General features: G+C 40.3%; 1 protein-coding gene across 1 annotated transcript in view; it reads right to left on the bottom strand.

The window, feature by feature from the left end:
• Positions 1-15,381, bottom strand: part of KIAA0319L (KIAA0319 like) — a 103,701-nt gene that overhangs the window by 10,558 nt on the left and 77,762 nt on the right. The window contains exons 11-19 of the mRNA XM_044668061.1: positions 13,668-13,812; positions 11,474-11,622; positions 8,248-8,399; positions 7,794-7,932; positions 5,702-5,861; positions 5,066-5,208; positions 3,856-3,978; positions 3,107-3,197; positions 1,928-2,019 (exon numbers count right to left, since the gene is read on the bottom strand). Of these exons, the coding sequence (XP_044523996.1) occupies positions 1,928-2,019; positions 3,107-3,197; positions 3,856-3,978; positions 5,066-5,208; positions 5,702-5,861; positions 7,794-7,932; positions 8,248-8,399; positions 11,474-11,622; positions 13,668-13,812 (1,194 nt within the window). The remainder of the gene's footprint in view (positions 1-1,927; positions 2,020-3,106; positions 3,198-3,855; positions 3,979-5,065; positions 5,209-5,701; positions 5,862-7,793; positions 7,933-8,247; positions 8,400-11,473; positions 11,623-13,667; positions 13,813-15,381) is intronic.

Below are 15,381 nucleotides of genomic sequence, written 5' to 3'. Positions count from 1 at the left end.
GGGAACCTTATCCTTGCTTGAGTATCTCTAGGGAACTTGGTACTTCCAAAGGCAGCAATCTCACTTTTTGGATAGATCTAACTATTTCTAAGTTTTCCCGTAACCAAATCTAAATCTGTTTCTTTCTATCTTCTACCCACTGCTCTTAAGGTCAAGTAGACATAAATATATTTCCTGTTCTACATGAGAGATCTTTCAAATATTTAGAGACAGTTATATACCTGGCCCTTAAAACTGTTCTCTAGGCTAAATATCCCCATTCCTTCAACTGCTCCTCAAAAGGCATGATCTCAAGCTGCTCTACTATCCTGGCTATCCTATTCCAATTTCTTCATGTCCTTTTGAAAATATGGTACCCAGAGGAGAACACATTTCTCTAAATGTAACTTGACTAGGGCAAATTACAATGGGACTATCATTCCCCTATTTCTGGACATTATGCTTCCCTTTCTTAATGCTGCCTGACTGCCTAAACTTTTCTTACACTCATATATATCACACTGAGCTTACAGTCCACTTCAATTCCTAGATTTTGTTCTCAGAGTTGTTTTGTAGCCATGCCCTCTCTCCTTTGGTAGTTAAACATGCCATAGGATCATAGATTTAAGAGTCAAAAGGGACCTCAAAAGTCATTTAACCCAGACTCTTCTCATTTTACAGATGAGAAAACTAAGGCCTGAGAGGTTATGACTTATCTAAGATATAGAGGTGACAGAACCAGAATCTGTATCTAAGTCTTTTGACTCTGAATCCAGCACTTTTTACATTGTGTCACTTCTATTATATTCACTCTATCATCTGTCTTTATATTGAGAGCTTTTGGATCTTGTTGTCATCTAGTCTGTTGGCTCTCTCTTCTCTATGCTACCTATATATTTGTAAGAATGTTTTCTGTGCTAGCACCTAAATTGCTAATAAAAATGCTGAATAATACAAGGTAAAAAACTTAGAGCCTTGAAGGCATTCTACTTGGAACCTCCTGTCAATCTGACTTTGGCCCACCAATGCCTACTCTTCAGGTACTCTGAAAAGAGCATTAGAGACAGAGGTCTGATTATTCAACGGTTTTTAAATCCACCACCATCTTGTTCACAAGGATAATAATCAGGATACTGAAATACATACTATCCATAAATATATGTACATATATATATATATCTTTAGACCCTTACTTTCTATCTTAGAATCAATACTAAGTATTGATTTCAAGGTTTCAAGGGCTAGGAAAGAGGTTAAGTGATTTGCCTGGAGTCACAGAGGTAGGAAGTATCTGAGGTCAAATTTGAACCCAGTACCTCCCATCTCCAGGCCTGGCTCTCTAGCCACCTTCCTATCTGCATACTACCCAAATTTACAGCATTTCTCATGATACCCATCAGCCTAATTACCCTGAGAATAGTCTGACAAAGTATTTTTTTAATAACATCATGCTAGTTTTTTGTGATCACTATTCAAAATGCTCACAGACCATCCTTAAATATTCCAGAATTTTACCAGAATTAAATTCAAGTTCATTAGCCTAAAATCTGCAGACTTCACCCCTCCATTCTCTACTTCAAACCTCTCTTGTTCTTCATGACCTTTCAATGATTAATGATCTCAGGTTCTCAGTAGTCATATCTGCCAGTTCTTTTGGTAATCTTGGATGTCATTCACCCAGCTTTGGTGATCTCTTGCCTCTTCTTCACCCTACAGCCTGGTTAACCTCAGCTCCATGTAAAAAAGATATACCCAAACAGAAGTCTTCCTAGAGTTCCTACCAGCCAGTCTGTCCTCCCTACAGAACATTATTTGCACTTCTAAGAAGCAAGGCCAGGGGACTGATATTTTCTGACTCAGATCAGATTCTAGACGCTTTTATCTCAATCGGGTAAGTTAAAAAAATCCTTCCCTAACTTCAAATGATCATGCTCTGGAGAAGGATTACCTGTTCTGGGGTTTGGTTTTAGCTCCAGACTTTCCTGATCCGTGGCATCCAAGATCTTGTACTTGCTTTTCCTTTTGGGTTTTCCTTTTCTCCTAGAAAATAGTAAATCAACAATCATTTATTAAATGTTTAAGTGCTGGGGACACTAAGAGCAAAATGAAACAGTCTCTGACCTCAAGTTGCCTATGTTGTTTTAGGGGAGACAAGTACATGAATAAGCATATATGAAATAAATGTAATAAAAGATGAATTGGGAGAAGCCTAAGAACTAGGGGAGAGGGGGAAGCTGGGTGGCTCAGTGGATTGAGAGCCAGGCCTAGAAACGGGAGGTCCTAGGTTAAAATCTGGCCTCAGCCATTTCCCAGCTGTGTGACCCTGGGCAAGTCACTTGACCCCCATTGCCTAGCCCTTACCACTCTTCTGCTTTGGAGTCAATACATAGTATTGACTCCAAGAAGGAAGGTAAGGGTTTAAAAAAAAAAAAAAAGAACTAGGGGAGATAAGGAAAGTATTCAAGTAAAAGGAGATTTGAAGAGATGGAGATGGGTGTGGAACACACTCTAGGCACAGAGGAGAGCCAAAAGGTTATTTTGGTTCTACCATAGTGTCTAAGAAGGGGAACAAGGTAGAATAACAATTTAAGTCAGGGCTACTGAAGGAGGCTCTAGGCCTGCTTAGGTTAGACAGAACTTATGGAGGCAGGCTAGTATTTAAAGAGCCCTGTCCTGGGCCTCATAGGTGAACAAGTTAATGAAAGAGGCAGAAAGTCCTCTTTTTAAATATCAGCAAGTCAGGGCACAGTTTGCTTCCTTAATCCTCTCACATTGTAGAGAAGAGAATAGTGACCTTGATGATGATACAAGGGCAACAACTAGTCTTTAACTGTATCTTTAGAATACCAAATATGCTACAACAATGTGGCTGTGACAATTAGAATGTATGAAAGGAAAAAGAGAGCTAGTTATACCAGGTCTTTTTTTTTCTTAAACACTTACCTTCTGTCTTAGAATTGCTGAGGCTGAGGAGTGGTGAGGGTTACATAGCTACCAAGTGCCTGAGGCCAGATTTGAACCAGATCTGGTGCTCTATCCACTGTGCCTCCTAGTTGCCCCATTACATACCAGTAGTCTTAAGGTGTGGGGAAAGGTTGGCAGCATCCTGGGTCCTTTCCTGTCTTACCTCTTACAGCAGCAGACCATGGTCCAGGATAGGATCCCCAGTGCAACAACGATGACGAAAGAGGCAATGATGACATAGAGGATGCTCCATTCTGTAGGGGAAAACTAAAAAGTAAGGGTTGGAAGGTAGAGATGGGACCAGGGTAACTGCTTCCTAGCTGTTGAGAGCAAATGTGGACATAAGGAGGTGCAAGTAAGAACCAGAAGGCAATATGAGTCTGGAATGAAAGATTAGGACCCGAGGGAAAGAAACAGACTCATTTTCAACCAGTTTTGGGGCTCTTGAAGGAAGGTTAGAGCTCAGCCCTTTTTTTGTGCACAAGGATGAAGGACCTTGGAGGGGCTGTTGGGGGAACACCTAAAAGCTCACCAGCCCCCATTACTGTGGCCTCCAAAATCACATGAGGCTACTGAAGAGATATGATTGGCTGATACATAGGAAGGGAAAGCTATTTTTGTGATAGGGGAAAAGCAAAGCAGATAAATCACATTGGTGATCTCAGGAAGACCCTATCTATCAGCAGGGTGCATCTTCCTTAACTGTTTCACTCATCTTATATACAATTCTTCTCATTCTTATTCTTAGAGCCTTCCCATACCTTAAGGAACAAGTGTGTACATAAGGGGAATATGAGTCCTTTGTGAGTGGGAAATGCCTATGACTAATGTCCAATGTCAACCCAATAGGTCTGTTTCTCTCCAAACCATATCAATGCTAAATTAAGCTAACTGAGCCCCAAGGGTACGCACCACAGTTGCTCTCTCCATCTTTCAGACGAACTTTAATGAAGTTCTCCATCCAAAAAGGGTCACAGATACAGCGCTTGGTGAAAGAATCGCAGCGACCATGATCAGAACAGTTCAACTGACATGCTGATGGGGGAAGGGAAGGGGAGTCACTAAAAAGTCAAGTTTTCCAACAAGTTAGCAGGACTTCTGATTCTTAGGGCAAAGTGCAGAATGCTCAAAGCACTCAGAGTTCCTTGGTCTGTGGCAGTTTCCCATAGGCAGAATTCCCTATCTTACCCTGGCTGGTCTGGTTGCCTGCTCTAATATGTATAACAAGATTGAGCCACAAGAAGCAGAGCAATGCCTGATGTTTAAACAGTGCTTTAAGGTTTTTAAATCCCTTTACAGGATATTTTTCATTTGTTTAAGTCCACACCAAGATGCTTCCAATGTATCTAGTGAGCACTTAATAAATGTTTGTTCTCACACAGCAAAGCCCTGTCATCCCAAGGGTGACATTCAATGTCTATATTATCAGCTGTGTAAAGGTAGTGAGACAAGGTAACTAAGTTGAGAAGCTGGTGAACAACTCCAAAGTGGGGTTTATTTTATTATTATTTGTTCTAACTTGATTTTATTGGTACTGATAATTTCCAGCTCTCCTTTACCAAAGCCTATTCTATAACTAAGTCTAAGAGAGTTGCCTGGAGCCCTTAAGGGTTAAGTGAAGTCATGAAAATTATTAAGCATCTACTATGTGCCAGGTGTTGTGCTAAGAGCTTGGGATACAAAAGAAGGAAAAGGATTGTCTTTGTTCTCCAAGAGCTCCCAGTCTCATGGGGGAGACAACATGCAAACAATGAGGTACAAATAAGACAAAGACAGGACGAACTGGAGATCATCACAGAGGGAAGGCACCAGTAAGGGGGATTGGGAAAGGTTTCTCGTAAGTAACTTGCTCAGGGACACACAGCTAGCCAGAATGAGAGGTGGAACTTGAACTCAGGTCTTCCTGACCCAAAAGAAAACTTTGCTATCATATCATGATACCTCTCTGGGCATCAGTACTAGTACCAGTCAAACTTTTATCAACATCAAGAATCCAAGCCAATGAGAATGACCCTTTGGATTCCACCTTCTATAGGAAGGGAAGAATGACAAAGCTTTTCCTGATGAACTCCTGGGTTTTGGAGTCAGGGCTTTCATATTCCCATGGCCTAGAACTACTCACTGACTGTATTGATTTCCAGGGCTCGAAAAATCAGGAAGTCTGTTTGCTGCTTCCTCAGCTCACTCTTGAGCATGGCTGCAACATCATGGCCTTTAAAGATCTGGTGTGGAGGCTCATTCTGTACAAAAAACACCATCTTCGTGCTGTGAGGAAACGCAACCCAGGAAAAAGTCAATGGAATCGGCTACTGACTCTAGAGGCCCTTTCTAAATGGGTCAGCAAAAGCTAGGTAAGATCTCTTCACCTTAGGACTATAGCTTTAGGAATAGAAGGGACCATAGAGGTCATGTAGTGCAACTCTTTCATTTTACAAATGAGGAAACCGAGATACAGAGAGGTTCAGTGAATTCTTTTTGTCTGGGTGAGCCTGGCAACAGAGAGAGTGAAAGTGAAACTGAGGGAGAGAGAGGGAAAGAGAGGAAGGAGAGTATGAGTGAGAGAGAGAGAGGGAGAGAGAGAGAGAGAGAAAAGGAGGGAGAGGGAGAGAGAACTAAGAGACAGACTATTACCACAGAAAACTTGGGGACTTTCTCCCTTTGCTGTGACCGGATGGAATGAAGAAACCTAGGCCTCTCCACCCCAATTCTTGCTCAGCAGAAGCCTGACTCCTTGAACTTCTCCCTTCCCCACCCCTACCTCTGCTCTGTGTATGGCTGGATCTTTTGCACAGTGATGTCAGAATCCAGCACCCCAAGGAGGACACCAATCTGCCGAATGAACATGCCCTTCTGCCTCTCTGTCAGCTGGCTGACATTGACGTCTAGGATCATCTCCACCAGGTTGTTCTTCCTAGGGTCTGTAAAAGGACAGAGAGCAGGTAGAATAGAATAGTCAGTATACTTCCTGGGAAAACACAATGCCTTTACTTTAGACATTTCCTCTGGCTCAGAAAAAAAGGAGGTGGCAGAAAGGTTCCTTAAAACTGTAGCTGGTCTTCTAGTGACAAGAAGTTACAGATGATTCCCTATATAAAATACTTCGAGATCATGCCTGGACTCTGCCTGAAGGTCTACCTGAACTGGTTTATCAGGTGAAGTTTGGAAACAAGGCAGCAGAGGGTTGACTAGGTGAGCAAGATTGGTGAACTTCAAGCAATAAGTTAGTTTTCTTAGCAGCCCAATGTCTAAATTGTCTTGTTTATTGCAGAAGTAGGCAGGTTTGGTTCACTCTTTGACATAATGGAGTAATGGCCTTCATCAATTTGAAGATTTGTTGTGGGGAAGAGAGAATAAACCTTTTCAACTTGGTCCTAGTAGGAAAAACTAGCTCAAAAGACAAAAGTTAAAAGGGAACAGATTTCAGGTCCATATAAGAAAGGATTTCCTAACAATTACAGTTGTCCATTAATGGAATGGACTACCATGGGAGTCGTCAATAAGCTTCCTCCTTAATGATTTGTTTATTTGGAACAATGGATAAATTTGGCTAAATTTTTGTTCCAGTCTTCATCTAAACTTATAGGATACAAATGGAAAGTAAAAGGGCAGCCTGACTAATGGATGGTATTTGTTTACTGAACTATAATATATTACATTAAGTTAAGAACTAAAAGGAAGGCTTCAAATGTATTGTGTGGATCTTCTAAGGAGAATTTAAGGCAAGACATGAACAAAAATTATTTAAGATGAAATGTTTGACCTTGGAGCACTTTGTCTGGACCCTGCCCTGGTACAGTGAGAATCTTCCCACCCCCTCACTGAATCTAGAATTAAAGGAGCTGACTCTGTTCCTTGTTACTTGTGTGAATTTAGAAAAGTAATCTCCCTTAATCTAGGCCTTAGTCTCCTCATCTACAAAATGACCTAGATGACCTCTTAATTTCTTTCCAACTCCAAAGTACATGGTTTTATGAGAAGGAAGGTGCTATGAGTTTCACTGGTAGAAAAATGAGGGCCATCAATAAGAATCTGGCTCCAAAGAAACCCTGGTCTGTCAAGAGGGAAGAAATGTCTTTAACTAGGACATAGCTTTGCTGTTATACTCTTTATTGGGTTACTTTTGAATAAGTGATTAAAGATGGTTGGTTTCTACATTTAGAAGTAAAAACTTTCATTGTCAAGAGTAGCTACCTCATTTATATATTTGGATGCTCAATTTGCATATTCTGATGTATAATTTGCATAATTAGTAGATTAGCTGTGGTTCTCATCCAAACAGTGAGCTTCTCCAGTGTGAGGAAGAGGCTAACAAACCTGCTTAGAGGAAGAGGACAAAATGACTTCCTGAGCTCCATTTCAGCCCAAAGAGTCTTTCTTTACCTGAGTTTTCTATTGTTAGCTTGAATACTCAAGAGTGGGCTGTCACCATTCCATCCTTACCAGATGCTCTGGAATGCAAAGGCCCTGATAAATTCTTCCCCCCTCTCCAGAACTATAGTGCAAATTAGCTTTGAAGCAAAACAAAAGCCACAAAGCTCTATTTAAGAAGGACATTTCATTTCTGCAAATCTGCTAACTTAAAAGATGCCAATTATTTTACCTTCGGTGAGCTGTCATATAAAGCCTCAGGCTCAACTTACAAAAATAAATTGTTTTCTGCATCTGGGCTCTGATGAAGCATCATGACTCAAGCTTCCCATGTCCCTGTGCTGAAATTCATCAAACCATCCTACCTATTGGACAATAAGACCCAAGATATCATATCTAGCTCTGACTGTGCTGGGGGAAAAGGACCGTCTTCAAGGTGAAGGCTAACTACTCCCTCAGGTGCTGGCCTTAGAAAGACTCACCAGGCTTCACATCCACAGTAGTCCGGTCTGTATCACTCTCACCCTTTGCATCAGTCACTCTCAGGTGAAATGTGTAAGTCCCTTCCACCAGGTTGGAGAGGAATAGAATGGGGTGATGGTCAGAATGATTTAATACTTCCTGTGGGTTGAATAATATAGGTGACATTTTGGGGGAAAAAAATACATCACTTCCTTCTTAAGATCCCTACAGTACTGACTACTATGTATCACACTACTTCAATTTAGATCAATTCCTGATGTGAATTCTCAATGATTATCAGGAAAAAAAAAGACATTATGAAAACTATGGTCCTTTAAGTTTAGCAAGAGGGAATATCTGGTCAAGTACATAGCACATAACAGACATTTAATAAATGCTTATTGACTGAACCCAAATTTTGGCCCTATTTCTTTCCCACCTTACATCAAAGGCAACAATCACCAGAATACTTACTCCTGCTGCTGGGCTTCCTTCATCCCTAGTCCAGAGGTAACTGACTATGCCCTTGTCATCAGAAGACCTGGATCCATCCAGTTCAGCTGTGTTAGTGGGCAGAGTTATTACTACATTCCCAACTATCTTGGCCACGGGTGGCTTATTCATTTCTATACAAAAAGAAAAGCATTTAGGGAAGTCTAAAATGCTGTAAAGGCCTTTTAGTTTCCCAATATTTAATAATATTCATGAAGATACCAAACATCAAAAATTTGGGCAATTTTTATGAAGACCCAACCAAAGAACCAGTTTTGTGTACTAGAGACTTAAAGTCAGCAGCTTATCAGGACACGAAGTTTCTGTTTTATAGAGGTGAATTCTGGGGCTATCTTAAACCCAGGGTAAAAATCACTGCAGCTCATGCTCTTTTAGCTCCTTTTTACTTATGATCTTCTTGAGAGGGCCTCCATTTTTCTTCTTTGAAAGCGCATGATGAAAGCAAATGGAAATCATTCCAGAAAGTGATTAGGAACTATCACAAAAGTCACTAAACTAAAGGTATCCTTTGATTAAGCAATACAGATACCTTGAAGAGGTCAGAAACAGAGGACTCTCACCCCAAATATATAATGAATCTTATAGTTTGTATCTCTACTATACCTCTTGAATATGCTCTCTTCTTTCCACTCAAGAGACATTACCCTAGTTCAGGCCCTTATCCTCCATATCAACTAGTCCTAGACCATTTCAATGATCTTCTAATTTGTTTATTGTCTGTACTATAACTATCTTCTACCGTAGCAACCACAGTGATTTTCCTAAAGTACAGGTCTGACTATATCATTTCCCTATTTTATTCTCCTATTATCTATGATTAGATGTTAAAATGAAATGGAATTAAAATAAAATTTAGAACCCTTTCCAGAGGCAGTTAGGTGGTACCAGGCCTGGTGTTGGGAGGACCTGGGTTCAAATCTGGCCTCAGACAGTTCCTAGCTGTGTGACCCTGGGCAAGTCACCTAACCCCATTTGTCTTACTCTTGCCTTTTGTCTTAAGAGTCATTATTAAGATAGAAAGTAAAGTAAAAACAAACAAACAAACAAACAAAAAACACCTTCCCAGTCCCTTCCTAATTTCCTGGTCTTCTTAAATATCCCTTTACTGTTCATTACACACAACTCTTCATCTCCCATCTAGGTGTGTGCCTGAAATGTTCTCCCTCCTGAGGTGTGCCTCTTGGAACCCATGATGCACTTTAAGACACAATTTCAACACCATCCTCTGAAGTGGGTCTTTTCTATCCTCATCACTCCAGCTGCTAGTGCCTGATCCTCTAAAGTCAACGTGGATATGATTTGTTTGTAGTTTGTATATGTCCATATGTATGTGTTTTTCTCCTGTTAAGATGTAAGCTTCTTGAGGGCAGGTCTTTTTCACTTTTGTCTTTTGAAGTAGGTAGAATCTGGAGGACAGTTTACACAGGACCACAATAATATAAAGGAAAACAACTTTGAAAGGCTATAGAACTCTGGACAAGGTGGAAACCAATCATGATTTGAGCTCTTGGTAGAGAAATGATGAACCAGAGGTATTGAATAAGACAGGTTTTCAGGCACTTATCCAAGGTTACATAAGTAGCAGGGGGCAGAGATGAGATTAAAACACGGAGTTCTCTGACTCTAAATCCAACAGGCTTTCCATTGTCTTATTCTTCAAAAAGAAGAACAACAACAAAAGGGAGAGGGATGATACTGAAAAAAAGGAGCGAGAACAAGAAAAGAGGGAATACCTCCTTTTTTTGAAAACATGGAAAATGACTACAGGTATGGAACAATGCATACAAAGTTGGACTTGGATGACACATTGGTTAATTTTGCTAAATCTCCCCTCCCCCACACTTTTTTTATTCTTTATGATGAAAGATGTCTTTCTATGAGAAGGTGAAAGGGATAAATTAGAAAACATGGGTGTTGTAAAAAACAAAAGATTAAAAAATTTTTAAGCAAGGGAAAGTGGACAAAGGTATGGTGTGGGGACAGGGGACGGAGTGGGGGTGGGGGAGACAACAGAGAGGAAGAATGAGCCAAAGAGGGATGTGAACTTAAGAAGGTGAGTTTCAGTTAGCTTAGGAAATGTAGAAATCAAACGTGGTGGGTGGGGGGGAGAGACCAATATGGGGAGCATCTGGCAGGAGAGAGAGGAGGGAGGAATGAGAGAGGGAAATAAGAGAAAGAGGAGATGAAGAGGGAAAGGGTAGAAGGGTAGAAGGGGGAAGAAAAAAGGGGGAAGGGGAGAGAAAAAAGGAAGGAGTGAAGGAAGGAAAAGGAGGGAGTGAAAAAAGATTAAGGAAGGAGGAGAGGGAAAAAGGGAGAAAAAGAATTAAGGGGGTACATGAGGAGAAAAATGAGTGATGGAAGAGAAAAAAGAGAAGAAAGAGAGGGAGGGGAAAGGGAGAAACTTTTATCCTCTGCTCCACTGACAGCTTCATTTTTTTCTGAGTTTTCAAGTTGACCACATCTGACTGTCATCACACACAAGTTTGATGTCTTTTTCTGATTAGGAGATTGGAGATAGATGAAAAAATTGTAAATACTGTCTTCTTATCTTAACATGACTTTTGCCAGCCACTAAAAAAAGCCCCATCAGCTGAAGGAGCCTGGCTTGAAGCAGCCACTATAAAGTATGACAGCAGATGTCACTGCAGTCAGTAGGAGAGTCAGATCACTCCTTGTTTGTAAGACATCAAAGCAAAGTAAGACTGGACTGCAGTGAAACCAAACCCCCATCTCCAATCCAGCTCCATACATGTGCTCAGAAAAAGGAAAGGTCTTTGCCTCCAGTTTCTTGCTTTCCCTGTTCCCTTCTCACTTTCTCTCTATTTGTTTCTCATTTCTCTCTTTCTCCCCTCCCCCTCTCTCCTCGTCTGTCTCTGAATTCTTTCTTTCTCTGTTTCTGTTTTCATCTCTTTCCCCTTCTTGATTCTCTTTCCCTGTTCCTCCCTCTCACTTGCTGGTCTTCCCTCCCTCTCCACACCCCCTGCAACCCACAAATTTAGATAACAAGTAACAGTTTTGCAGATAACAAGTCAATTTAGATAACAAGTACCAGTTTTGCTACTTCTGATCATTGTGGGATGCAAATGAGACCCAGTTCAATAAATAAGACAGATTTCTCCCCAAATAAATGTAACTACAAAGTGGGTCAGTTACACTTCCCTCAGTCCAACCCAAGACAAGAAGATACCTTCTTTGACAATGACATTGACGGAGCTTTGGCTCTGCAGGTTCCTTTCATCTTTGACAGTGAGAGTGAATGTATAGATTCCCACCTGGAGGCCAGTCACAGTAGCTATAGAATTGTTGGCATTTTCCAGTCGTACACCATCAGGGCCCCTAGCACAAGGAATAAAAGTAAAGGATTGGTCTATCTGTCTGCTGATGATCAGGGAAATGATTTAGAAGGCCTTTCAGTTCTTTGACCATAATAGCCTAAGGGCTGCCTTCTACATATCTGTTCCTCAATTAAAAAGGGAATGTATTGTTTTCAAACTCTAACAGGAAACATTCTAAAATATTCCATTTCAATAAAATTACATTTGGCTTCCAGATACAAGCTACCTGCTGATCAAAAAAATGCCAGGCACCAGACTTTGAATACTTCTAGGCTTCCTCTTAATATCCAAAAAATTTTTAAAAGGTTTTTCCAACTCACAAATGTCTATGAGACAGTCTGGTCAAAAATGAGGAAAGGATGTATGTTTCTGAAAAGCATTTCTGGCCCAGTATTTGCTGGCATAGCTCTTGCCAGCAAAGATGCAAAATATATTTTTGAATCCTATGCCAAAATCACTCCTATTGGAAATTTAAGAAAAGGCCCAGAGCCAAGCCTGCAGATGAATTCCCAGCAATGAAACTGAGCTGATGTTCTCTGCAGTTCAGCAAGCACAACCCCTCTCCTGCCCTGGGCACAGAGCCATATCCCATGATGGCATGGGTTCCTTATTTAGTTCCTGGATGTTATTGTTGTTGTTTTTTCCCAGAAAGCAGCTATTTCACTTTTCCTAAGCTTTAGAAACTATCTCATGGTTAGGGAGAAAGGTTTATACCACAGGAAGGGGGACAGTACAATATCTCAACATAAAGCTTCCTGGTCCCAATTTCATTGATGGCTACCTTGTGGTGTTGATGAGTTCATCACTGAGGAATTAAGATATAAAAGCAGATAAAGAAAATGACAAGCATGCCACCTACACTTAACACAATTCCTATAAAAATTTTTGTTGCATTTTTAAAGGGGGCAATTCTGACCAAGCTGGTTCTCCTCCAAGCCAGATTCTCCTCTTTGATTCTATGAACTCCTTGGACAATACTAATCAAGGCCCAAAAGAATGATTTCCAAAACACTGTCTTCCACAAAGTTTAAAAAAAAAAAAAAAGTGAAGGAACAGTAGGTCAAAAGAATAGAACACAATGAAAAGAAAGAGAATGAAGAGGAGAAGGGAAGGAAGAAATGGAAAAGAAGAGTGGGGAAGAAAAGGGAGAGAGGAAAAGAGAAGAGGAAAAAGGGAGAGGAAGAGAAAGGAGAGAAAGCAAAAAAGGGAGGGAGTAAATGATGAAGGAAGGAAAGAAACTCTTGCTTAACTTCGAAAATTCGAATGAGCCCAGAAAAGAAAGGAATTTCTGAATTTAAGATATTTCTCTACAGCATGCTGTTTCCCCCAGTCTTGTGAGCTACTGCTCTTGAAAGACTAATAAGAGTTAAAAGGTACAGCTATCTCTTTCCTGGGATTTCTTTGCTTTGGTGGTGTCTGTCTGTTTGTCTGAGACAGACAGACAGACACACACACACACACACACACACACACACCCCTGCACATAATCTGAGTTCTGTTTGTTGTGGTTTAAAAGTTAAGAGAAATGGTAGAGGCCAGGAATGGTTCTGATTAAACAATTCCAGTTTAATTAGCCTTTTTTTTGATCAGTGTCCTTTGCCTCTGGCTAACATAAGTGGTAAATGGTGTCTTTACGACAACAATAACTGAAAACAAGGCTTTCATTTTGCAGATGTGGCATCAATTCTCCTTAATAGCAGGTGTCAAACTGCTGCTTTCCTCCTCCTCTTCCCTCTCTGCCTTACCCGGCTGACTCTGTGAAACAGGACTTCTCAGCTCCATTGCTCTTTTCTAATCGCCTCTCAAGTGTAATTTAGCTCTACTCTACAGCAGATGGGGCTATATTTGCAATAATGCCAGGACCAGCCAGTACCACCTAGGGAGCAGAGGCTGGCAAGAGATGTTTTTTACTCCCTGTAGAAGTCAGAGCACCAGTTTCTTAAAACTAGAGTCTAGGATTACATCATCTTTCAAAGTCACTCATTAGCAAGTGAAACTGAAGAGACTCAGGGTTTTCTGTTGAAGGAAGCTGAGGCCAGTACTCACTGTGTTTTTTCCCAGAGGTATGAGATGATTTTCTGGTCATCCAAGCTTTTGCTACCATCCAGAGTTGTGCTGTCAACAGGAAGGGTCAGTTCTTTATCTGGGCCAGCATCTGCCTGGGGTGGCTTGTTATTTTCTGAAAGAAAAGCTACAATGTCAAGAGCAGCTTAGGTTGGAGATGTAACTGGGAATTAGGCTCTGTTGACTCTGGTCAGAAAACCTAGAACTCTTCCTTCCCCTTGTCTCTAATTTTCTAAGTCCATGCATCTTAATAGTGATTATTATTATTAGCACTATTAAGTTTTGTGGGACATACAGGAAACATAGTTCCTATCCTCTATAATCTAGATGAGGACTCAAGACTAATATATACAATAACAAAGAACAGTACATAATTAAGTGCCTTTTTGGTATAGTACTATAGGAATTCAAAAAAGGAGGTCACTGAGTACTTAAGGTGGGCTTTATGGAATAGGCAGGATTCACATTAGATCTTGAAGGATGGTTAGGATTTGGCCTTGAAATACTTTTGAGGTTAGAGAAAACAAGTGTATAAAGGCAAAGAGAAAGAAATGAACTTGATGTTTTTATGGGACAATGAGGAAATCAATCTGAGTAGAGCAAAGAATATAAAGAGAAATGGAAAATAAGATGATAAATGATGTGGTAGGAGTAATACCTTAACTGTTCCTTTCATGCAAGTTAGGTTAATTTTCCCTTAAAGATATGAAGATACTCCTCAGGACCTGGTAGATTCAGAAGACTAAGGTCTGCCAATATCACTTCTTCATTGCTTGAGTACAAAGCAGTCAGGATAGGGGGTGGCGAGTGTGGCTCTCAGTTGTTTGGCCAGTGGATTGCTCATCCATTCAAGGTATCTTTAGTGCTTATCCTTGTTGAATATCCTTCCATTATGACTAAGTAAACTTCCTTTTGTTAATTGTTGGAATGACCCAAAATGGCTCATTTTATTCCAATATTGAATCTAAACTACCAAGGGAATAGCCTGAGTCAGGCCTAGCCCAGAATAGATGGGGTTAGGTCAGGCATTAGAATCTCTTAAAAAGCTAAGTAGGAGTTTATTTTTGAAATAAGAAATAAGGAAGTATTGAAGGATTTTGAGTTGAGAAGTGACAGAGCATGAGAGTTAGAAGGCTTGAGTTCTAATCTCAACTGACCTATCAATCATGCTGCATAACCTTGAAAAAATTACTTAATCTCTTTAGGGTTTCATTCCTATCACTAAAATGAGGGTGTGAGAGTAGAGAATCTAAGACAACTTTCAGCACTAAAATCCTGACTTACAGTAAAAGAATGTATTAAAAAAAAATCAATCTAGTAATGTCATGCAGGATAGACTAGGAGAAGCCTGAAGTAAGAGAAGTCATCTAAGGTGCTGTTCTGGTACTTAAGGAGTGAAGCAATGAAGGGTGGGGAACTAGGATGCAACTGTGGTACAGTGGGGAAGAACAGTGGGTTTCATAAAAGCATAAATCTAGAGCTGGAAGCAATGTTCAGTCATCTAGAATGCTATGTGAATTACTTAGCAATAATTTTGATATAGTTTGACCATGAGACATCAATGGTCATTTCTATATGCTAATATATATATATATATACACACACACACACACACACACACACATATATATATATATATATATATATATATATATATATATATATATATATACACACACACACACACACACACACA

The sequence above is a fragment of the Gracilinanus agilis genome, chromosome 3 (genome assembly GCF_016433145.1).
Source record: "Gracilinanus agilis isolate LMUSP501 chromosome 3, AgileGrace, whole genome shotgun sequence".
Lineage (NCBI taxonomy): Eukaryota > Metazoa > Chordata > Mammalia > Didelphimorphia > Didelphidae > Gracilinanus > Gracilinanus agilis.
This window is presented reverse-complemented; position numbering and strand designations above follow the sequence as displayed.